Source organism: Oryza sativa, chromosome 6 (assembly GCF_034140825.1).
Source record: "Oryza sativa Japonica Group chromosome 6, ASM3414082v1".
NCBI lineage: Eukaryota > Viridiplantae > Streptophyta > Magnoliopsida > Poales > Poaceae > Oryza > Oryza sativa.
In genome coordinates this window covers 14,393,572-14,420,607 of record NC_089040.1, presented here as the reverse complement: position 1 = coordinate 14,420,607, position 27,036 = coordinate 14,393,572, and the positions used below count along the sequence as shown (strand labels likewise).

Sequence of the window (27,036 nt, the reverse complement as noted above, 5' to 3'; positions counted from 1 at the left end):
AAGAGAAATCTTGCCTTTTGCTGTGACAGTGGACTTCACTTCTAGACAAGGCAACCTATGAGAAGACTGACCTATCATAGCTCAGGATTATTATAGGTTGGCTGCCTTCATGCAGGTTGTGTAGATCTGCAGGCTCTAAACAGCTCTTTCATAACTTTGGTGCCAAAAAAGACATCTCCTAAGACAATGAATGATTTCAGACCCATTTCTCTCTTGGGGATCAGTTTAAATGTTATAACAAAGTTAATGGCTGATAGATTGCAGGGTGTGATTTTGAAGTTAATAGGTGAAAATCAGTATGGCTTCATCAAAGGAAGTACAATCTAGTATTGTCTTGCTTGGTCCTTTCAATATATTCGTCAGTGCCAGCAGTCCAAAAGAGAGATCATTATATTGAAGTTGGAGTTTGAGAAAGCATTTGATACAATAGAGCATTATGCTATCATCTCTATCATGCAACTCATGGGTTTCCCATTGAAATGGCTTGAATGGGTTAAGATGGTTTTTTCTTCAGCTCAATCTACAGTGCTCCTAAATGGAGTTCATATTAAGCCCTTCGGTTGCAATAGAGGGGTCAAGACAAGGAGATCATTTGTCTCCTTTGTTGTTTCTGTTGGGTGTTGAGCTGCTTCAAAAAGTGGTGAATAAAGCTTTTAATCTGGGGTTATTTTCAAACCAATTAATGAAGCTGATGGTACATGCTTTCCAATAATTCAGTATGCTGATGACACCCTTGTTCTGCTCAAGGCTTCACAGAAAGAAATTTTTTGCTTCAAAGCTTTGCTCAATTCTTTAGCTCAGTCAACTGGTCTCAAGGTCAATTTCAGTAAATCCAGCATATATCCTCTTAATCTTTCTTCTGAAAAAGTTGAACTTCTGGCCGGATTGTTGGGCTGTCCTATTGGTACTTTACCTTTCACATATTTAGGATTTCCCATGGGCACTACCAGGCCTAGAGTGGTTGATTTTGCACCTTTGGTTGATAGAGTGAAAATAAGACTCACAACAAGCTTAATGTTTCTTCCTCAGGGGGTAGGCTGACCTTGATTAATTTAGTGTTTTCCTCAATCCCAACCTATTATATGTGTTTAAATTTCTTTTAGCTAATACTTAATTAATTATATATTAATAAATTATCATGTTTTCCATGCGGGGAGGTGGAGTTCCAAACTCACAAGCCCAATAACTCATATTATTGCAAAGCCACTAACATATATGTGAGTACAGGTACACCTACTAGTAACATCCTTTTGAATCGCAGCAACACATCAATATTACAAGCAATATACCACTATAAAATCATCGATATTAATATTCAGAAATGTACAAAATTGTTTCTATAAAATCTTTTATAAGCGTCATGTCTCAAATAGCATGGAATCATTGTACAAAAGGCACAAGCACGGTATTGCAAAAAACCTGTAAATGTTATTTACACCAATCTATAACAAATTTCTACAAAAAATATAATTTCTAAGATCTTATAAAATATTTGCCGCTTTATCCATTGATGAGATAAATTCCTAAACATTCATTTTTTTCGAAGTTGACTTCATACAAAGCCTTGAATGTGTATGAGTGCCTGCAGTTGACTAAGAAGATAATATTTCATATTTAGACCATAGGAATGGAAAAAGAATTATATATGAAGCAAACAAATAAGGTGTTTGCTGCGCATTTAGTGCAATCCAAAATAAAACTATCTGAGACATACATTGCTATAATTTGGAAACATGCTCTTGTTATCTCACAAAACTATATTATTTGTTGTCGAATAGACAACCGTGTCACGTCGAAAGACGTGGTTCTCTCAACAGTGGTTGGAAAGTAAGAACAATTATATTCCTTAGTAAAAATTTTTGGATCCCCTTGTTACATGGCCCTAGGGGGCTATTTATAATCCTATTACAGATCTCCCCTTTAGGGTTTAAGTTGTACAGGAGAATTTACATGGTTACCCTTGTGAAAGAGACATTATTGGGGGCACACAGTGTCCTTTACATATTTGGGCTCTTAACGAGCCAAATGGCTCGGCCCAATCTTTGGCGAAGCGTGTGTCCTTCTCGGCAGGGGTTCCCACCTTGCGATCTTCACCCACACAATTCTCTGAGGGAACCCGTCCTTGGTGAAACCCGTCCGCTCTGTCCTGACTTCTCGCCTAAGCCCTTGGTTTTGGTAGGTCCGGCCGAAAGGTCCTAGTGGTGTACCTCCAACATTATTAATAGGCTTCATTCTTTTGTTTCATTTTCTAGCAAAAACAAAGCACAGTCTAGACGATAAGCATTAAGCAACATGGGTGAAAAGCTAAGAAGGTTTAGTAAAAAGGTCTAGGAATAACGAGCAATATGACTTCACACAATTTGTAATTGACCAAGAGGAAGATACTTAGACAAGCCCTAGGAAATTAACATGTATTACACACGTGAAACAATATATAAACAAAGCCCTCAACGCACATTGAGTTGAATCTAAGGCATTTATAAATGCAGTTTGGTACTGATGGCCGTTAATTACCGATTTCGACTGTCAATTACCTCAATAAATAAAAGAGAACTAACATTTGTTATAAATATTATAGATCCACTTGTCTTGGATAAATAGTATGAATGTAGGGTTTATACAATAAAGTGAAGGAGAAATGTAACGGCGTGCAAAAAGCGCACCTTCGATGAATCATGTGACAGCACACAGATTGAAGGGCCCATATGTTAGCTCAAACCGACTTAATATGGGGCCAGACAACCATGCACCGCCTTAGGTGCCCACATGACAGTCTCTGGAGGAAGGCGATCGATAGAGGTGGGGCCCAAGTGATAAACACTGAGTTCACTCGAGACACTCAAGGCCCGATCTTTCGGTGAGTTGATGATAACTATGATTTGGAAGAAACGTTGATGATCCGAGTACAACCGTACAAGACGTTGTTGTGTTGAGTCTTAGCGATCGATACACCTCTATGTAGGTTGTTGATCTTGCAAGTGCAGACCAACCTTATTCCTGCAAGCAAATAGAAGAAACAAGCAAGTACAAGATTAAAGCAATCTGAATTGCAAATAGGAATTGAAAAAACAAATGATAAGTTGGGGTTCCGAAGAACAAGCAGACGGACGGTCTAGCCGACATGCGTGCTGCAAGCAAGTAGCAATGGCTAAACATTAATCTAACAAAACCCAAGAAACTCTGAAGGGCTACCTAGCTATTTATAAAGGTGGGAGGAAGATCTAGGGGTCCCTAGGGTTGTGCTCCAACTTGTTGGGGCGCACCCCACATGGGCCCCACTTGTGCCGGGGTCCCAAACAAGGATACAAGCTCCCAAACAAAGATACAAGCCCAGAGGCCCAAGACACGTGACGCGGCAACTTATTTCTTCAATTGCATCTGAATTGAATGGAAAATAGCAATGAGGCTGGATCCGTTGGAATGAGGACTCCGAGAGCTTTCTATCATGTACTCGTGGACCCAAAACAAAGCTCATATGCATATTTGGCGGCCGTTTGAAGTCAGCAATGTAGTAGGCGGCCGAATCAAATTCCAGCACTTGGGAGGACTTGATCTTGATGTCTTCTTGTTAATTCATGATGTGAACTGCGGTTGTATCTATAGTAGCCATGGTCACATCATCCTCCCCTTCTTCACGGAAAACCGTACTCGGTTTTTCCATATGGTGCTTGTCGCGTAGTCCATTTAGAGAAACCTGTTTCTTCCAATTGAAACAAGACAAACTCAAGATAACATGATTAGCAATAATAGGTCTCTCTAGCTTGCATGTTTTATCCACATCTACAGGAGGTTCTAATTCTGAACATATATAAATTCTATACACCAATTATATTTCTCTATCATTATATTCGCCAAAGATATGAAAAATAGCATTAGTTGGACATGGCAAATCAGATTTAGCAAATAATTTCTCCTTCAAACTATTGAACTCACAAAAATCATCAAACGGAACGTAGCCCAAAGTATTTAAAGAAGATATCAATTCACGTTCCTCTACCTCATTAGCAATGTGAATAACATGCTTAAAATCAGCGCAGTAAGAATTACCAATAGGAATAGCATGTTCATTCACTAGTTTGGCATGGATATAATTGAAGCATTATCACACAACACTTCTTTATCAAAATGATCAGTAATTAAATCAACTTGTGACAAAGGAATCTCAACTAATGGTTGCTCTATGATAGCAATAAAAGTGGATGATTTCAATTTATTAACGGCAAACTAACCTTGATTAATTGCAGCACCATGTAGATTACATGTGATTCTCTCTTCTGATGATGGAGATCCATCAAATTTGAGTGTGAATAATGGGAACGGCAGCTCTTTCATGTCACTCTCCTCATTTTCATGATTATGCACTTCCTGCAAATGATTAGTAATAGGAGGAAAAAACATAGCATGTTTCCTTTTCATGTCCTCCTCTATTTTACTTTCAGCATTGCAAGCAAGTTGTAAAAAATTAGAAAGAGATCTATATCATTGACAAGCAAGCGTGTCCTAAATTTCTTTGTTAAGCCCATGTAAAAACCTCAATTATGTAGCTTCTTCGCATTCATCTAAACCACAACGTAATAAACAAGCATGTATATTATAATAGTATGAAGTAACACTTCTATTATCTTGTTTTAAACTTTGCAGTTTGTTGAACAGAATGTCAGCATAATACATGGGAACATAAACATCTCTCAAATATCGTATCATGTCTTTCCAAGATTGTGGTGTTTTGTTATGCCTACTTTCCAATTAGAAAAAAACATTTTTAATTAGAACACTAGAGGCACGCATAACCATATGTTTCTCAGACAAGTCATGCTCCTTAAATTCTCTATCAACCACTAGCTCCCAATCAATGTTAGCACGAGGATCATAATTTTCTTCAAAATAAGATAGAGTAGATTTGATCTTACCTGGAAGAACATCACTTACCTCATATTGGTCATGTTGATCATTCTAATATCACTTGACCAAGATGTTCATGTTGAGCACAGTTATCCCAAATTTTCTATGCATGTTGAAAACAAAAAACATACACAAAAATATGCACGTTCCTATTAACTACTAGGAAGTGGAGGCTTAAATATCACACACACTCAAGCTTTTAACCAAGCTCTTACAAGATCTTACCAATGCAAGCGGAATGGTGACATACACCGACTAAACCAAGCACCCCAATGGAGGTTGGATGTATCGATGCCCTGGCAAACACTTGCTATACGGCTGCAATCAAATCTGTGAAGCTCTGGGAAGGCTTAAATTGATTGTAAGTTAGAAAAGTGTCCATCCAAACTAATATGACCTTATGCTCGAATCCCAATGACTATTCACCGAGTTTAAACTTTTAAGAAATGCTGATATGAAAGCTTGCAAGGTAAGTATGGTTCCAGAAATTGAGTTGGCCTAAACCACTCAAATTGTTACATATATATTGCGCCAAGCAGCTACTTAGCACGGCAGCGTATCAGGTGCACACGAGCCATCGCATGCACACATGCACTCGTGCAATGGGGTCCTCTCGATCTCAATCCAAGGGCTGCCAACCGGATGTAGCAATTTTACAAAAAAAAAAAAACGCCCGCCACATACATTACTTTTTGTAAAGAACCCCCCTGACCCTTGGTTATCCATCCCATGATTATTCACATCAACTAGACCGTCTTCCAGCGGCGGCTCAAGGGCTCAAGGCCCTGAAGAGTTTGAAACAACACGTACGCTTGTGCAATATTTGCAAGCAATTTAAATGATGATGGGGGCAAAAGAATATGGAAGCGGCTAGCAGCTGAAAAATAATTCAGTTCAACACAAGAACTTAGTATTTGACAGAGTAATTCAGTTCATTTTGAAGTAAATTTTCTGATTTTCCAGTTCTTTTGCTTACCACATTTTCTTTGTTGATGTGTGTTCAGGCGTTCAGCCTTCAAAACATGCATATTAATTAAGATGACTAGCACATTCATATAATTAAACATCATGCTGGTGCTATTACTTGAATGGATAAGCAAACAAAATCTATTATATTTGTCAGAGATATGGGCCCGGGGGTATGCAAAGTGAGGGGAAGTTACCTTCCCATCCAGCCGCGTGGCTCCACAGCCTGGCCCTACTCCCGCACCTCACGAGTCGCAGAAACGGCCGGGGGGCCTCGGGGTGCCACGTCGTGCCCCTCGGGCCCTCGTGCTGCCTCGCCCCGAGGCCCTCGCCCAACTGCCATGTGGTGGGGGGAGCGAGCAGGGAGGGGACCCAGGCTGAACAGCCATCAATTCACAGCGCCCCAACTGTTCCTCACCGCGTTTATGCGGTAAGGGCATACATGCGGTGCCGCCTGACTAACCCACGTCAATCGGACGTGACCAGTCTGTGACCGGCCTGTTGCCGGTCACGTCCGATTGGACGGGCGCCTGTGCCCCCACGTCGCCTCTGTATCTGGCGGAGTGGAGGTAGGTATGTCCCATCCCATCGAAGCGTCATTCAGAGTTCCCTCCATGAGAGGAGGACCACCACGAGTCTTCATCCATTTATGAGGGAATGACAAGGCTGTCCCCCGTGTCAGGCGGGGGGCGGTGCTGGGTCCCGCTCAAGGACGGACTGCTGCTTAGCTTCCGGGCGAAGGCAAGGATCGTGGCCCGGTCAAGGTAAAGTGGGTCCCCCTCCTATGAAAGAGTAGGTAGAAGCAGCGCATGTGGTAACCCCTTGAACTATAAAAGGAGGACCTTGCCCACCGAGAGAGGGGACGACACTCAGTAAAACCTGAACTCTAGGAGGAGAAGAGCGGGAGCACTCTCCGGAGGTTAGGAACCCTTGTAACACTCAACCATAATCTCACGCACAGGAGTAGGGTATTACGCTCCATAGCGGCCCGAACCTGTATAATCTTGGCGCTCGCACACGATTTAGTAGCATTCAGGGCAGACTCGCGATCTCCCCAAGCGAGCCTTTTCCCCCGGCCGAACTCATAAAAGGGGGATCTCACGATCTCCCACTAGAGAGGATCACTCCTCGACATATGGGGTCTCAAACAAAAACCGAATAATATGGTAACTGTTGACGGTCGTTACAGACAAATTTTGACCGTCAATATAACTAAAATAATGAAGAATTAGCAATGCTTACAATGCATATTTGTTTTCAAACAATGTAGATTCACTTGTACTTGGAGAATAACATGTTGTAGGAATTTATCAAATAAAATAAAGAGAAAGTGGAGAAAACCTCACTCCTAAGCAAGCTAGAGGATAAGGAGGGGCCATATGTCAGGTGTAACCGTCCAGAAACCGCCTTAACTGTCACAACCGACAAGAGGACCCACCTGTCAGTGCCCTACCCGATGCTGGAGGTCTGTTGGCCGACCCAGGTTCAGCCGAACCCTGGTGGCGTCAGCTCCGGCTGGCCCTCCACGTGGACGGTCCAGATCACTCCTCAATGACGGTTGTGAGAGTAAAATGGACAATTCACATGACTACAACCGTCATACCTGCCCTATAAGACGAGGAGCTCATTCACTCTCTCAACACACTCAAGCAAGCTAAAATTCCTCTTCATACTTTAGTATTAGTATCTTACTGCTAAGTGGAGTAGAGTAGAATAGTATTAGGAGTCCTCAAAGTCTTCGGAAGAGTTTCGGTATAGCTCTAGCAGCTCTTGTATTCTCTTCTGTAATACTTTCGATATTAATGAAATATTCTTCTTTATATATCTTTCGTACATTGTTTAGTCTGAGTACTGTTCTTACTTTATATCTGTGTCGTACTGATTGTGTGGGTAGCTTACCAGAGAGGTGCAATGGTGCGGGTTTAATGTATGATTTATCAGTTGCTCTATGTCATTAATTTGGTGTAGAGTAGTATTTAGTAATGTAAGCGCGGTGCTTAGATTATTAAATATCATTAATTGGGCATATATGCTGCGGGACAGTACAGGTGGGCCGCTGATGGTGACAGTTCAGTACAGGTATTCCTCCACGTTAGTATATATTCCTAAGACAAATTCCTGGGGAGGGTACTGCTCCGTATTTAGCCCCAGTTGGACGGCCATGATAGGTTGTCGTAAGTAACTGTTAGGGGATATTGGCCACACGATTATATACTAACAGATGTAAACTAGGATTTGAGTGTATACTAGAAGTATATGAATTGAGTGCTTTCTAATTCTTCTTCCACTTAGAATTACTTCATTATGAGGATTTGATCAGCTTTGCTTCGTGTCACTTTACCCCTAAATTAAAATTAACCCCTGCTTAGGCTTTAACAATTACAAGTAACATATGTATAAAGTGTATTGGAAAAGTTCACTCTTATTATCTTCCCTTGGGTTTAAAAATACGATACCTTGAAATACTTCCGGGTGAAATGCTACAATGGTATATCCATGCGCTTGTGGACTACTTTTGTAACCATAAATATACCAGGACTATTTTTAGCGCCATTGCTGGGAATGAATATTTCTAGTAATGTCAGTAAGAAATACCAAAAATAACCATCCAAACTCATTGGAGCTTTGGCATGCAAAATAACGTACAACATATAGATCCCAAAGCACCCAGTAGAGAACAAGAGATATATTGTTGCGACTCGGCATGCCAATCAACTTTAGCCTGAGACGTGCCGGTCAAACCACACGAAGGCGGCGACCATATGTATTACACATTCTTGGAGACTTGACTCAAATCGCTGGAGTTCTGTAACAACTCAGTTATTCTAAACACTTACTCATGCTAGACTAGTTTCTCGGAGGAGGACTAGTCCCACATTTTTATATCAAGCAACGACATCCAACATAGGGCATACAAATATTTAAACCTATTGTACATTTACATCTAAGTTATTAGATACGCCGACCGGCCAAATATATAGGTACAGTGGAAGCATGTCTACCCAAAAGAACTCCACAAGCAACCGACTATGGGTAAGCCCCCAGTTATAACTATCCTGGAAGAGTAGTTCCCGCAACACTCAACCTAAAACAATCTTATAACCTGCAACAGGGACTAAGGAAAACAAAATATACAACAAGCAAGAATCAGTACATTAATGTACTGGCAAGGCAAAAATCAAACCTAAATACATGCAAGCTCTAAATCAAAGGAAAGGCTATTTGTAGTCTTTAATTTTTAGCATAAAGCAAATTTTATTTTACAAGTATTTTACAACAGTATTTAATAATGCATTTGAAACATGTATATCAAGTAAATCATGTTGTTCATCAACAAGATAGCATAAGTATACCCTTGCTACCCTCCATGGCAACAAGTTGTAATACATGTCATCTTATGCACAAAAATTACCATAAATGACCATTTTTCACAAATCTAGAATCATTTCATTTGGAGTTGTAACTAATTTCCTATGAATTTTACATGTTTGAATACACTATATGTGGCTATTTACATATGACCAAATTTGGATGTATTTTTCATATAGTTCTTACAGACTTTACTTGACATAAAAAAATAGTTCATTTTTTTATTCTAACAAATTTTGATTCAACTCATTTGGAGCTAAAATGATTTTTCTATGGAGTTTACATGTTTGCACCATTTTCAGTGCTACAGAAATTATTTAAACTACTTTCATTATAATTTCCAGATTTTAAACATAGAGGTCCACATGTCAGTTGCTGGTTATTTTTCAGAAAAGTCCATGAGGTTCTGGAAATAGAACCCGCACCACCCCACATGGTTAGACCTAAATTTGTAAAGTGTATCTGTTTTCTTTAGTATTTATTTATAAATCCTTGACCCATTGTCAAAGCAAGTATAAGGGCAGGCTACAAATCAACTATAAGCACATGTGGAAAATATAAGAGAGGAGAGAGAAGGAAAGTGGACGACAGATTTGTAGCCAGCTACAACACAGACTCCAAAACATCATATGTGTATGAGATGTGAGACCATATATTAATGGTTTAGTACATGTATATTAGTAACTATTGTATAAATAACTCCAAAACATCATATGTGTATGAGAGGTGAGACCATATATTAATGGTTTAGTACATGTATATTAGTAACTATTGTATAGCGCCAAAAAACTACCAAAAGTTTTAGCACTACCCTAAACCAAAATACCCCGAAATAAGATAGAACTGAGCTAATTCATCGGGAGCGAATGGAGGCGATATCCTTGTTCCGGGTTTCTTGGACGATTGGGGAGGCGGTCCATGGAGTCCTCTGAGTGCATCCATGGTGACACCAGCGCCCCCAGGGGGTTGGGATTTTTCCCCTGGTGACCGTATCCGTGATGAAGTCTAATCCAGGTTCTCTTTCCCGGTGCACTTTTCTCATTTTTTCTCTCGTCGTCCTTTTTGTCTTGTGGTCGATTTCCCCCGTTCTTCTTTTCGGTTGTGCACTTCTTCGGTTGGTCTAGCGCTGAGGGCTTGTATTGGGGGATCTCCGGGTGATCTGTTTGTCGCTCATCAAAAGGATCGGAGCAATTCCTTTTTGGTTTGTTCTAAAGCCGTGGGTATTTGGATCTATAATCTTCGTTCTTTCATCTGTAAAGACTATCATGCTCGATTCCATCTTTGGAGGGATGGAGGTCCAAATTGGCAGAGAGAATGGAGGCTATGGTCTGCTGAGCAGAATTCTGAATGGACACTTGTTTCTAGAAAATCTAAAAAGCAGTCTGCTGCGCGTTCCAAGCCTGTTAAGACTGATTCCTCTCCTAAGCTGGTTAATCCTCCCAGGGTCTCTGGTTTTCTAAAGCCTAACATAACAAAGTCTTTAGATCTCTCTTTGGTTCACTCTTCAAAGGGTGCGGATTCTAAATTTCAGACTAAGAATGTTATTCCTGTCAAGTCTATTTTTGCCCGTCTTCGTTTTCCGGAGATCACCGTCGGTAAGACTCTGGTCCGTGCTCAGCGGAATTGTGATCCGCCATTATCGGCTGATAAGAAGAATTCAATTTTAGATCGGCCTAAAACCCCTCCTTTTTGTGATCGTTGTCTGTCGCATGGTCACCGGGAATTTGAATGTGTTAATATGGTCAAATGCGCTTCCTGTCGCAAATTAGACCATCGGGCCGTGGTCTGTTGGAATAAAAAGAAGGCCCATGTCTGGCGGCCCAAGACTGTGTCTAAGCCTGATGTTGGTGGGGATGGTTTAGGGAAGGAAATTGTTTGTTTCACGAATCAAGGAAACCCTTCCTCTTCCTCGCATCAGCGGCAGAGTGTTCCCCTTTTGCTCCCAGCTTCTTTGCCTAGTGCTTTGCCTAGTGTGTCGTGTCCCAAAACGACTCTAAAATACATCCTCAAAATTATGCATAGAATAAGTAAAATCCATGTGAAAGCCTCCAACAATTAAAATGTGCAAAGTTAAAAGTCAAATAAGGCTTGGAGGATTTTTGTATATTTCCTAAAAGCCTAAAATGCGTAAATAAATTTTAGTGGAATTTTCAGAGCACAAATAATAATTATTAAGAAATAAACAAAGTTAAAAAGGTTTTATAAAAAGAAAAACCCTAAAAAGTCCCTTTTTCCCCCCCCCCCTTCCCCTCTTGGGCCGGCTCGGCCCACCTCCCTCCCTCTCTCTCCTCTCCCCCGCGGCCCAATCGGCCTCCTCCCCGCGCGCGTGCCGCTGACGGGCGGGCCCGCCCGCCACCCTCGCTGACAGGTGGGGCCCACCCGTTATCCCCTACCTCCCGCCGCTCCCGCCGCCTCGCCCGTGCCCTAGCGCCGCCGCCGCCGCGAATCCCGCCGCCTCCCGCCGTCCCCGCGCGCAATAAAGAGGGGGAAATCACTCCCCGTGATTCCCTCTCCCTTTCCCCCCACTTTTCCCTCTCTCTCTCCCTCGGATTTGTTCAGAAAGTTTCCCCCTAACTTCGCCGGCGCATCAATGGCGGCCGGATCTTCCGCGGCCGATTCCCCCTCATCCGGCCTCTCTCTCCCCCTCCCGACCCTATATAAACGCTCCCCGTGCCTCCCTCCACCGTTTCCGCCACTCGCCGCTCTCTCTCCCCGTCGGAATCGAGCTCGCGCCGTCGCCCCTCTCTCTCCGCCGTCGCCGCCGAGCTCCGGTCCGCCGCCGTCGTCGCCCCGGACCTTCTCCCGCTTCGGCGTCGCCTTCTTCGGGTTCGCCGCAACCTCGCCGACCTCGTCCACCTCTCCGTTTCGGTCGCCGACCGCCGGAACGCCGCCGTCCTCGTCTACCCGAGCCGCGCCGCCGCCTTCCTCCGCTCCGGTCGCCGTTTCCGCCATCGCCATCGAACCGGGGTGAGCCGTGGACCGCCCATTTCGTTTCCCCCTCCCCTCCCCTCTCTCGGCCGCCGCTCCGCCGTGCCTATGGCCGCCGCCGGCGACCATAGGGGCGCGGGCGCGCCGCCTCCCGTCGGCTGTGCCGGCGAGGCCGCCTTCGGGCGCGCGCCGCGGCTGCCATGTGGGGCCCGGCCGTCAGCCGCCCGAGCCCTCGGGTGCGGCTGACGCGTGGGACCCACGGCGCCGGCCGGTGTGAGCCGCGTGCACCCGGTCCACCGTGGACCGAGAGGCTGCCGCGTGGGCCCCACTCCCGTGGACCCGGTCCGCGCGCTCCTCCCCTCGGCTGACGCAATAAATCCGATTTTAAATTAAAATTTAAATGAAGAAATTCGCAAATATCCATTTAAAGAGCATATAAACTTCAAATGGCCATAACTTGGCCATTTGAACTCGGAATTGGACCGTTCAAGTCTCTAATTTTTCCTTAAGAAGTCAAGAACCCATTTTTGTGCTTTGTTTCTGCTTGTTATATGGAGTTTATTAGAGTAAAAGCCTTTTCTTTTCCGTTGGTCGTGTAGACGCTGCAGCTTCGGAAGATCCGCTCTTCGTGGAAGTTGAAGCCGGCGTTTGGGAAAGCGAGCAAGGCAAGTCACATCATCTTTGAACATATTGAATCCCAGTTTATAAAATTATGTTGATTTAAATTATTGCATTATCGCTTTATTTAAATTCCCGCATTATCACTGTTTTATTTAGCCATGCCTATTTACCTTTGTTACGACCTTATTATTATTGTTATTGTTATTATTTCCTTGTTCACCCTAGAATAAACAAAACCCCAACTAGTGGACACTCTACTCATGGTATCACTAGTATGATTTTAGGTAGATGCTTCGCTTTTAATTAGGTAACATTAGGCGGTTTTACAACTCTAGACTTTGGGAATGTTCGTATCACCTGGACACTATGGAATGGTTTGGTTATTGTGAAATTGGCTTCACACCGCTCCTTCTATTCAAAATCCCCAAAATGGTTTTAGGCTGGGCTCGGGGTGCATGGTTTTGATAGTAGCACCTCGGCCATATAAGGACCGGTCTTCGGGCCTCTGTTGCAAAGCACTACCGTACTTCCACATGTCTAGTGGGTAAGGCTTAGTTTGTGGCTCAGTCTAGTTATAAACAAAAGTACACGGATGGAGATGGAAGAAGTCGGGGGTCGATGGACATCTCTAGGACAAATGAAGGCTACACGAGCTGCGGCCCGGTAGTCGAGATGTCATGGCACAGGGCCGGTGTCCTGCTGCTAGGGGCTCAGTCCTGCCTGCCTGTCCCAGGGGTTCCGGCCGTAGGTGGGATTGGGTCGGTACTCTTGTCTATGGCTAGGATGGGTTGGAAACTATGTCACGTCTTTCGTCTGTATACCGTGGTGGTATGTGGCACGTGGTTACACGTGAGGAAGATGTGTCTTGTGGGTAAAGATGTACACCTCTGATCAGAGTATAATCTATTCGAATAGCCGCGCCCTCGGTTATGGGCAAGCCGAGCAATGTACCCAAGTTAGTGTTTTAATTCTTAAAACCTGCTTAACAACTAAAATGTGGAATGGTTGGCCTGGGTTGGCTTGGGACGAGCTGGGACCCAGGGTCGGGTTGCCAGTTCGGTCTGAATCATCGTAGGCCTTGGGTTAAGGCAGGTTCGTGTGGGTTCACGGCCTTGATTAATAATTGTATAGTTCTAGAATCGTGTTTACAAAATAGCTTTGAGCAACTAATGTCTTTAAATGCTGTTTACTGCAACCCTAACCCTTTATAGTATAACTCCTTTGTACTCCCTTGCTTTTATTCTGCACTTGTGGGTGTGTCTTGTTGAGTACGGTGGTTGTACTCAGTCTTGCTCAATTTTTCCCAAACCCAGAAGAGGGGTTCCTGGAGGATGAAGGCTTTGGTGTCTAGCTCGTGCCTGCCGTCAAGTGCCTGTGGTCGTCGCCCTAGTCTTCCGCTGTTTCTCGTTTGTCTTTGTGTGTGTTGGGCCTCCGCTGCCCATGTAATAAATTAACTATTTACGCTTCCGCTTGTTAAACTCTGAATTGTATCAACTTTTGGTGTACCTTGCCTCCTGGGACAAGGATTAATGCACGCACGTAAGGAACGCCCGTTGGGTTATTTCCGGTCGTGACATAGTGCTTCCATGGCGGTTGTCAACCCTGACCCTGCTCTTTTCCTCCCTCCAACCATACAACTGCATGAACCCTGGGATCATCAGCTTGAGTGCGTTGATCTCTGTCTTCAAGAGGATCCTCCAAGGCGCAATGAAGGTATGGCTGTGGCTTGCATTGAGCCTCCCCCAACCCCTGACCAGTTTGAGGGTTTTCAACAGTTGGCGGTAAACTATGTTCAGAATGTGTTGGGGTATCATGTGTTAGAGGTCAACCATCATCCTATGGAGTTTCTTTATGTTCGGGTTGCGTCTGCTCTGCTAAGAGATACGCTAATCGCGGGGGGTCCCTATGAGGTGGATAATCAGTTTATGCTATGTTTTGTTCCCCATGATCTCACTTCTAGTTGCCGAAACTCTCCTTTTACTGTGGAAGGGTGGGTTATGTTTTTGGACTTCCCGTTGGATTTCAAAACCCCGACCGTTATTGACAAAGCAGTCTCTCTTTTTGGAAAAGTAGTCAAAGTCCAGTTAGATGATAATATAAGAGGAAGTTTGTTGGTTAAAGCTTTGTACTCTTCTGCCCTTGAGGTCCCTAAAAGAATTGTGATTAAAAGGGCTGCTGCTTTTGGGGGTGTTGGAAGATCTTGGACTGTTTCGGTCTTTCTGTGTCATGGGGAGATGCCTGATATCATGCCTGGGGATGAAGATCTTCCTCCTGTGAATCATATTCCTATCCCTGATCCTGTCCCGCAGCTGGCACACCATGTGGAAGTCTTTGGGGACAATATGCAAGAGGATGCCCATGCTAATCAGCATATTTCTCAGAATAGTGCTCTGTCAGTGGTGGCTGGTTCTCATAACATGGTGCTGTAGAACCAGGGAATTATCTCTTTTGAACATCTTGTCCAGCCTCGGTTTCTTATTAATCTGTTCTTTTGGAGGATTCTGTCTGCTTTTAACACAACTCTCTCTACTTGGGAAGGCACTTTGTCAGTTCAGAATCAGAGTCCCTTCAGATTGCTGCAGCTCTCACCTCAGTGGTCTCTGGATTTGGGCCCCCCTCAAGACCTTCAGATTGTGCCCTTCTCTTTGCCTGTTATTCATATTGTTCAGTTTGCTCTTCTAGCAGCAGTTCTGCTGGTGGTTGGGATTGAAGACAGTGAGACTCAACAGACCATGTTGGGATAGGAAGATTTGGAGGCCCAACAATTTGAAAATGCTGAAATAATTGAGCCCATTAGCTGTGTCCCCCCTGTGCAACATGTCTCAGATATGCCCCTGGACCCTTTTCAGCAGAATTTGTCCTCTTGTCGGCCTTCCTTGAAGAAAAGCAAAAAGAAAAAAGGTAAAACTGTGGTAATTGTGGACACTGATCGTAGGAGGAGCTCTAGAATAAACAAGCTCACAGAGGAGTACATGTCACCTGACCCCAATCTAGGGATTGGAAAACCTAGGGGGAAAAGTGCTAAAAGGCTCAAGCTTCTGGCTGAACAGAGTGGTATTATTTCTTCTTTTCATCCTTTACCCCCTAAGTTTTTTGAGGCTGATGATAATAGTGATTCTGAAAATCCTCCTACTGAATGCTCTATTCAGTTGCTGCAGAATATAGGCACTCAGCTTTGTGGGCTAAATGAAAATGAGGTGTCTGCCGAAGTTCTGACCACCCCAGCTGGACTGGGGAATGGAGATGCTGCTGCTTCTACCCAGTCTTAATGTTAGACAATCCTTTTCATGTTCTCTATCTGGCTACGTCCAGAAACTTTTGGAATGTAATAATGCACTATCTTGGATTAGCTTTGTGGATGTTTGCCTCTTTTGTTTTGGATGGTCTTTTTATTCCTGTGTGGTACTTACTAGTTATTTACCACTTTTTAATCCTTCCTGCCCCTGTTATAAATGAATGGTATGCATAGAAATTGGAGTTTTTTGTGTTGGAATGTGAGAGGAATAAATTCAGATGCAAAGTGGAATGCTATTAGACTGAAAATTGAAGAGAGTTCTTGTGCCGTTGTATGTCTTCAGGAAACTAAGAGAGAGGTTTTTGATTTGGCTTATGTCAAGAAATTTTGTCCCAGACGTATTGATAAGTTTGTTTTTGTCCCTTCTAGGGGAGCCTCTGGTGGTCTGTTTGTGGGATGGAATAGTGCTCATTTCAATGGTCAAGTTGTGGATCAAACAGATCATGCTATTATCGTGCAGTTTTCTACCAGAGTTAGCCCTGATACCTTTAATCTGGTTAATGTTTATGGGCCATCTTCTGGCCCCCAAAGAGATGGTTTTGTTCACTGGACGAATGGGCTAGACATAGATTTGAATGAAAGCTGGATCTTTATGGGTGATTTCAATTTTTACAGATCTATCAACAACAGAAATAGGCCTTGTGCTGACATGAGTGACATTTACCTGTTTAATGAACTAATTAGTAATCTGGGTTTGATTGAAGTCCCATTGAAAGGCAGGTCTTTCACCTGGAGTAACATGCAGGATAATCCATTATTGGAGCAGCTTGATTGGGTTTTCATTACCCCAAATTGGTCTATCTCCTATCCGAACACTATGGTTCTAGCTCTTTCGAAGCACATTTCAGATCATGTGCTCCTTATGATCCAGGTGAAGACGTCCATCCCTAAAGCTAATTTGTTCAGATTTGAGAATTTTTGGGTTCAGCATGATGGTTTCCTACAACAGGTTGAAAATGCTTGGCTTTCCATTCAAAACGCGAGTTCAAATGCCCTTGCTATTTCAGCCAAGTTCAAACAGCTCAGAAGAAACTTAAAATGTTGGAGTAAGAAGCTGTCCAAACTATCTTTGCTTATTGATAATTGTCATAAAGTCATTCACTTCTTGGACATCCTAAGAGAAGTCTAAGAGAGAAATTGTACTCTTAAAGCTAGATTTTGAAAAGGCTTTTGACATGATAGAGCACCCTGCAGTCCTTCAGATTATGACTTCAATGGGATTCCCACCCAAATAGATTGAGTGGGTTCAGCTCTTATTCAGTTCAGCTTCAACTTCAGTTCTTCTTAATGGGGTCCCAGGAAAGTTCTTCCCTTGCAAAAGGGGTGTTAGGCAGGGAGATCCTCTATCTCCTCTGCTTTTTGCTATTGGTGTAGATATCTTGCAAACCATTGTTAACAAAGGACATCAAAGAGGGGTGTTCAAGCTTCCTATACCTGTCATTGGGGATCAAAATTTTCCAATTGTGCAATATGCAGACGATACATTGCTATTCATGCAAGCCTCTGGGAAACAACTTCTAGCTCTAAAAGCTTTGTTCAATACAGTGACTCTTTCCACAGGATTGAAAGTGAATTATGCAAAGTCATGTCTGATACCCCTAAATTTGGATGAAGAGAAGGCTGATTGTCTGGCAAAGACTTTTGGTTGTGCTCAGGGTTCTCTGCCTTTCACCTATCTAGGGCTCCCTCTCAGTTGTTCTAAGCCCAAGGTAGTGGATTTTTCTCCTCTCACTAATCGGATTGAAAGAAGACTTGTGGCCACTTCTTCCTTCCTCTCCTATGGAGATAGGCTAACTCTTGTAAATTCAGTTCTGTCAGCAATGCCCACTTACTATATGTGCTCCCTTCAGCTTCCGGTGGCAGTGATAGAGAATATAGATAGAGCAAGAAGGCATTTTCTGTGGAGGGGAAAGGATTTAACTTCCACCAAAGAATCATTGGCTGCCTGGGGGAAGGTTTGTAGGCCCAAGAAGAAAGGTGGTTTGGGTGTAATAGATCTGAGAGTGCAAAATAGGGCCCTTCTCCTCAAGCAGTTAGGAAAGTTCTTTAACCAGCATATGCAGATACCTTGGGTTAAACTGATTTGGAATTCCTATTACTCTAGGACATTGCCTCAAAATGCCAGCGTTTGTGGTTCCTTTTGGTGGAAGGACATTGTTCAGTTTGAAGTTCTATTCAGAGGTTTTGCAAGGCCAACAATTAACAGTGGATCTTCAGTTAGCTTCTGGCATGACCTGTGTAATGGAAAGGTCTTTGCTCAGGTGTATCCTACTCTCTTCTCTTTTGTCAGGCACAAGAATGATTCTGTCCAACAACATTTACAGAGGGCAGTGGATGATCAATTCTATTTACCTCTTTCAGTTCAAGCCTATGATGAATACAAACTAGATTATTTATCATGAGTTAATATAATTTTTCTAGAATTTTTACAATTAATTTTGACCTCATTAAAATCCAATTTAGGTCTCAGCATACCCCTTTTCATCTTTTTGCCAGAATTAAAATATTTTGAATTTTTGAGTGAAACTTTGAAAAATGGAATCTAGGTAACTCAATCTATCTCCACCCTAGAACACACATTTTTTACTCTCTTTTAGCTAGGACAAACTAGTTACCCAAGAACGAGAGAAAGAAAATTCCTGAAAATTCACTGTTTTCAATGTGTCCGACCTTCCTCTATCTGTCCCTTGGGCCCAGCTCAACTTGGTCTCACTTGTCACTGACTTAGGCTCTCCACCAAGCCCCCACCCACCCTCCTGGTCGTGCAGCCCACCTCAGGTACATAAGACAAGCAGGAAACCCTTTTATCTTCTTCCCCTTTCTTTCTCCCTTGTCTGTTCTTTTCTTTCTTGCAAGCTGAGCTCCCAGCTCACTTCTTCCCATCAAAACTCCTCCAAACACTTGAGATCCATCCATGCATGTCACACCACAGCAATATCAAGTATCCAAGCCTCCCATCCATCCAAATATCTTCCATATGATAGGGTTCATGAGGGAGATCGGGAAGAAAATATATAGGTGGAGCTTGCTACTGATTTTAGCAGCAAAACAACCCTGTTTTTCCTCCACTTGGTGAGTTTCCTTCCTATACATGGTGTCCCTCTTGTGTGTGCCATTATGTTGAGCCTCCATAGCTCTCTCCACAGGTCGTTGATGCAAAGTTTTACAGCAAGGAACAGCTACAACTCGTATCTCTCCATTCCGGCGATTACAACCCCTCTCTCTCTCGGTTTACTTAGGTTGCTATCACCATGTTTTTTCGTCATCGATTTGTACTTGTTCTATGGTTAGTTTGTGCTCCAACCTTCGCAACCTCAGTGCCACATCACCTGCATTATAAAGTGTATGCATGCATGCATGCATTGAAGCAGCAACCGTTGGACGACCTTTAGGAGTTGCCATTGGGAAAGCAAGTTGTTGTCTTTGAGCTTCTTAGTTCTTAGGCTAGCTAGAAACTTCATGTTGTGACTTAATCCCTCGCTGAACTATCCAACACCTCGTATAAGTTGTGTTCACAAACCAATAGCTGAGTTAAATCTTGCCTTCCTCATATTCCTCAATCACGAAGTATTTAGGAAGTAAACTTTGGAAACAAATCTTATGTAGTGCTGCAAGCAGTAGTTTTCTTTTCCTCACTCTCTAGATTTCTTAAATACCTACTAACTTATTCAAACTCCAAATTAAATAATCCAAATACTTCTCATATAACCAGTAAGTTATACTCTTTAGTACGGTACAAGTTGCACTCATGAAAATTTGCTAGATTATGTGGGGATCACCAAATGATCTATAGTTTATATTCAGTTTTAGCATAGTGCCATTTTCAGTGTATATGGCTTGTTATTTTTATATCTCTCAAACCATAAATGTAAATGAGATGATTCTTGTTTCTAAAATATGTTCATCATACTCTCTACCTACTGTAATTAGGCCATGTTTTTACTGAGCATGTTGCATATGCATGCTTATTTGAATCTTATTCGCATATTGCTTCTTTTCGATAGATTCGAAGATTCTGGAGAGTGCTGAAGCGGAACCAGAGCCTGAGTGTGACTACCCTCAGCGGGATGGCGAGCACCTAAGCATCTAGCGCCAATGAACTTAAACTCCCTTGGTTGCGAATCTATATATATATTTGCATTTGTTTAGTTAATAGTTTTGGGTGACATGGTAGACAATTAATTGGTGTATTTACCTTAGTTATATATAGCTGCCATATACCTATTACTCTCCTGGTTGGAAATAGTTGGGATGTTTTATTCATTATGCTTAGTTTTGCTTAGTGGGGATACAACTATATGGCTGGACAGTTTTGTTAATTCTGGGATATGGACAACTTGGTTAATGGGCTAAAAACTGGAGCACTTACATTAAATAATGGTTGATGAAATATGATTGACTTGGACGGGTGGTAGGGCGATGATGGGAGGTATGTTTCCCCTGATGCAGTAGCTCTGTCTGGGTCGTTAAGGACCGAACATTTTGACGTCCATTCAAGCACCCTACATACTTACCACACACCGTATCCTAGGACCGGCCTGTTTGATTACTAAACCTACTGTGATCATTTACGCCCATCGGAGAAACGTGAGGATTTGGGATCCGCGGAGTGCCCGGTTGGCCGGGGTACGGCAGGGGGTATCTCCCGCGTGGTGAGCCCGCCTTAGTCACATCACACGCACGTGACTGAGTCGTCGGGGGCCCCGGTGTGGTTTAAATGGTTGGGGTGGGGCTAGGAAAGGACATGTGATGAGCTTGAATCACTTGTAGGTTGCACCTGTGTGGTGGGCGGCATTTGATCCTTGTTCATCTCTTGTGGGTACAGTTGTACACTTCTGATCAGAGTATAATCTATTCAAATAGCCGTGTCCATGGTTATGGACAATGCTTGATGTGTGCCTCAGTTATGTTAGCATCAAACTTGGGTTATTCTGGTGTGTTTATGTTTGATGGTGATGTTGGCAGGCTGTGCCATGATGACATGGAATTTGGTAGTTCCATGGTGGATGTTGTGAGCGCCGTTTGGGCTCATTTACTTGTACATTTCAGATTAATTCGCTTGCTGTCCAGAATTTTATAATGTTGCTAATCAGTTTATTGTGTTATCGCTTTCACTTATATCTGCTCAATAAAATTGGCTTTATGCAAATGTTGAACTTAGATTGCTCTAGGTTAAGGTAAACCTGTATACTTCTCTCTCCCCTTATATATATTTTTATGGGTAAGACTCATGAGTACAATCTTGTACTTAACCCGGCTCCGCTGTTTTTCAGATGAGGACTCCGGCGTAGAATTGTGCTTCCTGTGTGGTCACTGTCCTCTGGGGGCGGCGAGGGCAGGGAATGATCTTCTGCTGCCTTCAGCTTGGCTCTTGCCCGGTGACCTTGTGGGGTTGTGGCACCACCGGTTTTGTTTTGTGCTTCTAGCTTTTGTTTGAATCTTCCACTGCTACTTGTGTGCTGTTAGATGGGACATCGGACCCTATTCTGTACCAGATACTTGCTGTACTTAACCCCTTTTTATGCACTTGTGATGATGTTCCAATTGCTTGCGATGAATGTGTGAGGCTAGTCGCATTCCTGGGGACTAGCTGAGCACGAGTAACGGGTTTTGATTGCTTGAGATAATTGGGGATAGCGCTTTGGATCGAGGCACTGGGGTATGCCTTGTTTTCTAGTCGCCGCCTTCGTGTGGTTGACGGGCATATGACGGAGTAGCCTGGCAAGTTATCTTATGGTTTATCTCTTACGATCACTACTCGGCATTCCGGTTATTATAGCAGAAGGTGTCAACCGTGATCATGGACACATTGAGGATGAGTGGCTTTTTTATGCGTGTTTGGATCCCACTCCTCCAACAGTATGTGGTGGTCGCGTTGGACACTGGATGGTATAATACTCGGGGTGTCCACAATGGGTCTCTTGCGCATCCGTAGGTGGTCTAATCATGGCCAATGGTGATCCCTGAATCAATGACAGTAGTGGTGCAAGTGGCGGTATGGTTCGGGGTGCATGACCAGTTAGAGCTATGGTTTGATTCAAATGAAAAACATGCAGAAATGTGTATGTAGAGGGCATTAGGGAGCTAACCAAATTTATGGATGGGCCTAGTGTCTTGGATGGTGGTGGCGAAACGAGGATCGACCCGTCGGCTGTAGATGGCGTCGGCTTCACGGCGGTGGCTCGCTCTAGTCTGTGGGCTGCTAAATGAAGGTGCTCATGAGGCTACTGAAACCCTAAGAGGAATTCCTGCATAAGGAATCGAACTCTAGCTCACCGAGGAAGGAGGAAACTACGGTGATGGCTGGCGGCTGGAGGTAGAGAATATGAGCTCGATCCCCACGTCGGTGGCATCTCTATGGAATCCCTTGGCGCGTCTGGCTCCTAAGACCTTGGTTACGTCAGGGGTGCAGCTGCTTGGCCGGAAATGCACCGGGTCAACGGGAACGGCGAAGTGACGCGCGACTATGCACTAGAGCCGACGGCGATGGCGACCGTGGCACCGTGAACTCAACCTGTGCAAAGTGGAGAAATATGAGTATGGATGTGTTTTGCATGGAAAGATGAAACCAGATGATGGGTTGAGGCGAAGCTCACCTTGGAGTGGATGGCGACGATCAAACACTTGTTCCTTGTTCATTTTGTGTGGGTAAAGTTTTACACCTCTGATCGGAGTAAAACTATGCGAATAGTCGTGTCCACGTTTACGGGCGACGCTTGATGTGTTAGTCACTCCATATTAGCATGAAACATGGGTTAAATGGTGGGTACTAGTCATGAATATCTTGGTAGATATTTTGCGAATGGTTATTTGGGCAACGGTGGCCCATAGATGATGGTGAGAGCACCAGTTGTGCTTATTTGTGGTTCAATTTTAGATATATATGCTTTCTGTCAAAAACTTCAGATTGCGATGATTTACAAATGCTTATACTCTCAGCATAGTATTTGATCCATAAAACTAGCTTTATGGCAAATCTTAACCCATTTATCCTTCCTTTGAAATAGAAGCTTGCATTCTCCTTTGTACTAATTATATTGGGTATGTCTTGCGAGTACCATTCATATTCATCTTGTTATCTTTCAGGTGAGGATGAAAGTATTGATGTGTGTTCTTCCTGCCCTACACGGGCGGTGAGGGTGGTGAGTAGCTGTTCAACTTGGCTCTTGCCCCAGCTGGTCGCCCGTGTAGGATGGTTGACACTCCACGGGTTCTTTTGTTTATTTGAATTTAAGAGACTTCTGCTGCTATTCTTTTGTGTTGTATGACAGGTTTATGAACCCGATTATGTTGGTGGTGGCGGCAGTGGCCAAGGGAGGCAACTGGTGGGCTCCCCAGAGGTGACGGGGCGCTGATCCGGTCTCCCTCTTCCTCTCCCTCTCCATCGGCCTCCCACTAGTGGCATGTAGATCTAGGGAGGGGGGGCATTGCTCTGGGTGGTGGGGTTCGCGAGATGGCTCGACGATGAGTGGCGAGTCGACGGACAACGACTAAGCGATTTGTTATGTGATTTGTTCGTGTTGTTATTTTGTTGTTACATGTTCTTGGATAAGTGTTCTGCACTGTTCTTGCAAGATGCTATGCATGGTTGGATATGATCTCTGTGTTCAGTGTTCTTTCATGACTAGAGCTAGCATTTGGAAATTGCTGACTGAAATATTCTGGGACGTGCAAGATTCATTGTTACTGTTCATTGTTTATGGTTGGATATGATTCATTATGACGTAGATAATTCTGTGATGGTTCGATTGAGCCGAGCAATATATCTTTTTTTCTTTTTGAAATCATGCACACCATAGTTGCCGGCTGTTGGACCGGCACCAATGAGGAAGACTCATAGGTGCCACCAATTTCATGTCCGCTCCAAATCCGGCACCAAAGGGGCTTTTGGAGCCGACACCAAAGGATGTCTTTGTATTGTAGTGTATGGGGTATCATCTAATTTTACTGGAGGTGTACTTTGAATATATTTAGGTGGCATTTGAATCTTCATAAGATTAAAAGCGGGCACGTAAAATAAGAAAGCTATTAAAGTGTGATTAATTGAGTTTTAATTATTAAAAACTTGAAAAATGGATATATTTGATATTTGAAAGCAACTTTCATATAGAAAATTTTCACACAAAACACGCCGTTTTGTAGTTTGAAAAGCGTGCTAACGTAAACCGATGTAAATCTTTATCGAGAAAAGTACCGGGCCTAGCTTATTCTGGTATTCGTATTATTGGCAATGATGATTTTTCCCTACCATAAGAAAATAATGAATTTTCCATGGCTTCATCCCTCTGTACTATTTATGTATGTCGTATAAATCTTTTATTATACAGCAACAAGTGGGTTAAAATGAACTATCACGTTCATATCGCCCTGAAATTCCCATTGTTGTATTACGAGCAAAAAGAAAGAACGTACAAGTATAATGCTTTATCATGGAAAATCTAAATTTAGACTACAATGGTATTTGGTTATGTAAACATAAGAGGGAGTTATACACAAGGGGTTAAAATTCAACAATCACGTGAAATTCTACTAGGTGGTGTTTTGCTATACGTACAGCTATTTCTCTAGAGAAAGGTAGTAATTAAGTAGAGCTATTCGGACACGACATCATAATCCCCACATCCAGGGTACGGACCTCTCCCGTTGGTGTTGCCCGGTGGATCGTAGCTACACACCACGAACGTGGCGCCGCTATCGCACGTCACGGCGGCGCACCCGAGCCTCGTGGTCCGTGCCCACGTGACCTGCGTGTAGTGCCCGCAACGCCGCCCCGGCACGCAGGTGTTGCTCCCGCAGTCGTAGTAGGCGCTCTCGCGGACCCACCGCGCCACCGCGTCCGCGGCCGTCCGCCGCCGCCCGGCGCTGCCCCGGTAGATGTTCTCCCCATACGGCCCACGGGAGTGCTTGAGCGTGCAGTCGTGGGACCTCTTCTCGCCGTACCTCCGCGCGTACGCGGCGAGGGTGCCGTCCCAGGAGAGCTTGCCGACACCGACCTCCGCGCGCGCGGCGTTGTGGGGTTGCAGGAAGTCGTGCGGCGAGTTCTGGGCTTGCGCAAGGTTTGTGAGGGCGACGAGACACAAGATTACTATTGCAGCACGGGCAACACTACTGATCGCCATTTTTGCCTAACCGCCCTAGCTGCTTGCAGAGCTTTATATGATTATATCCGTGTGTTATGTGTAGTATATATATTGTTAGTGATATGCCCTAGAGGCAATCATAGATATGATTGTATCACATACTATGTTTACATATTTATCCGACATTGTTTCTTGAAATAGATAACTCATTATTAGTTAATGAATATGTGATTCTTTCATGAGACTCTTTATCTTGTTTGTTAATATTTCTATAGGATCCCTGATTAAATATCATATGTGGAACAAATATGATTAGATGATCAGCACATATACTAATTGATGATCATGTCTCATAGATCATGATATAGAGATATCAAATTAATAATATGGACACATGTTAGTGAACATGTTGTTGGATAGATCCAACATAAGACACTGCAAGAGCCATATGTGTTGTGTCATCAGTGATCTTATTTAGTGTTGGTGTTAAATCCTTAGATCTGAGATTATCATGGTTCCCAACATGTGTAGTAGCTTACTTACGGACTGCTATAAACGCTACTCCGTAATTGGGTAGTTATAAAAGTAGTTTTCGGGTATACTATGAAACATGTAGTGAGATATGAATAATTAAGATGGGATTTGCCCCTCCTATGGAGAGATATCTCTGGGCCCCTCGATGTTGTAGATTATGAAAGTGCATGGCCATGCCAAAGGTGATTGAGGAGTCAATCACAAGTTATATAATCTATCAACAGGTTCGGATGAATGATTGAGATATTAGAGGATGGCACATATCTAGCCTTGAGCTTAATCGATATCGTGAGGCAAAAGGGTTCATACAAGTATACACCAGAGGTTCAGCCGATATTATCTTTATGTATGCCCTGTGGGTCAATACGTTCTGCTAGGGGCCACTGTTGATGCGTGGACCGAAAAGGAGTTTTCGGGTAACAGCCGAGTATACATGAACCTACAGGGTCGCACGCTTAATGGGCCAGAATAAGGGGATTGGATGGAGATCCAATATGAGCTTAATTCGGATAGGGATCCGAATAAGAGTCCTACGGGCCTTGGAGGCCGGAGTGATGGCCCCGCGGTGCCGAGGAAGGAGGCGACGACGACAGCCATAGCACCGGCGAGGCTGCACAGGCGGCTGGAGCAGTACAGTGGCGGCAACGCCACTGGACGACGGCGGGAACGCGCCTCCGATGGTCACCGCGCGAAACGGAGGGCAGGCCGGAGGAGAGGAGGTGGCTGCGACGCCGAGGATGGCGACGGCACGGCCTACCGACGCACGACAGAGGAGGGAGAGGCGGCTGGAGGCGGCCGGCGGCACGAGAGAGAGCGGACGACGGCGGGGAGGGGTGGTGTGGCCACGGGGAGACGCGGGAGGAGGCTAAAACGAGAGAACGGAAGGAGGGGGTTCCATTTTATAGGCGCGGGGAGGGAGCTGGCCACGGGAGAGGGCGGAACGGAGGCGGGAATGGCGGCCGGCGGCCATGGAAGGTGGCCGGGGATGGCGCGGCTGTTCCGGGCGATTAATGGTGCTATTCAAGGGGGAAATTAGGGGGAAAGAGAGAGGAATCAATGGGGTTTAATTCCCCCTAATCAATTTTGGAATTAGCCATTTGAATTGAGCGGATTGGAGGGAGGAACGGCGCTAGGGTTCACAGGAGAGAGAGGAAGGAGGCCGGCGGCTGGAGGTCGGGGACGCCTGACGGGCGGGACCCACGTGGGAGGTGCGCGGTCAACGCGCGTGCGGCGCGCGTGCGCGGGAGGGCTGCGGCTCGGCTTGGGCCGGGGCAGGCCCAGGCGGGAGGAGGAGAGGAGGGAGCTGGGCCGAGGGGAGGGGAGAGGGGTGGCCCGAGAGAA

General features: G+C 44.2%; 1 protein-coding gene across 1 annotated transcript; it reads right to left on the bottom strand.

Annotated features, from left to right (window-relative positions):
• Window positions 1–24,598: 24,598 nt before the first annotated feature.
• Window positions 24,599–25,233, bottom strand: LOC107276764 (pathogenesis-related protein PRB1-3). The gene has a single exon (XM_015786822.3). The coding sequence runs from the start codon at window positions 25,198–25,200 to the stop codon at window positions 24,673–24,675; it is 528 nt and encodes a 175-aa protein (XP_015642308.1). The 5' UTR covers window positions 25,201–25,233; the 3' UTR covers window positions 24,599–24,672.
• Window positions 25,234–27,036: the final 1,803 nt, after the last annotated feature.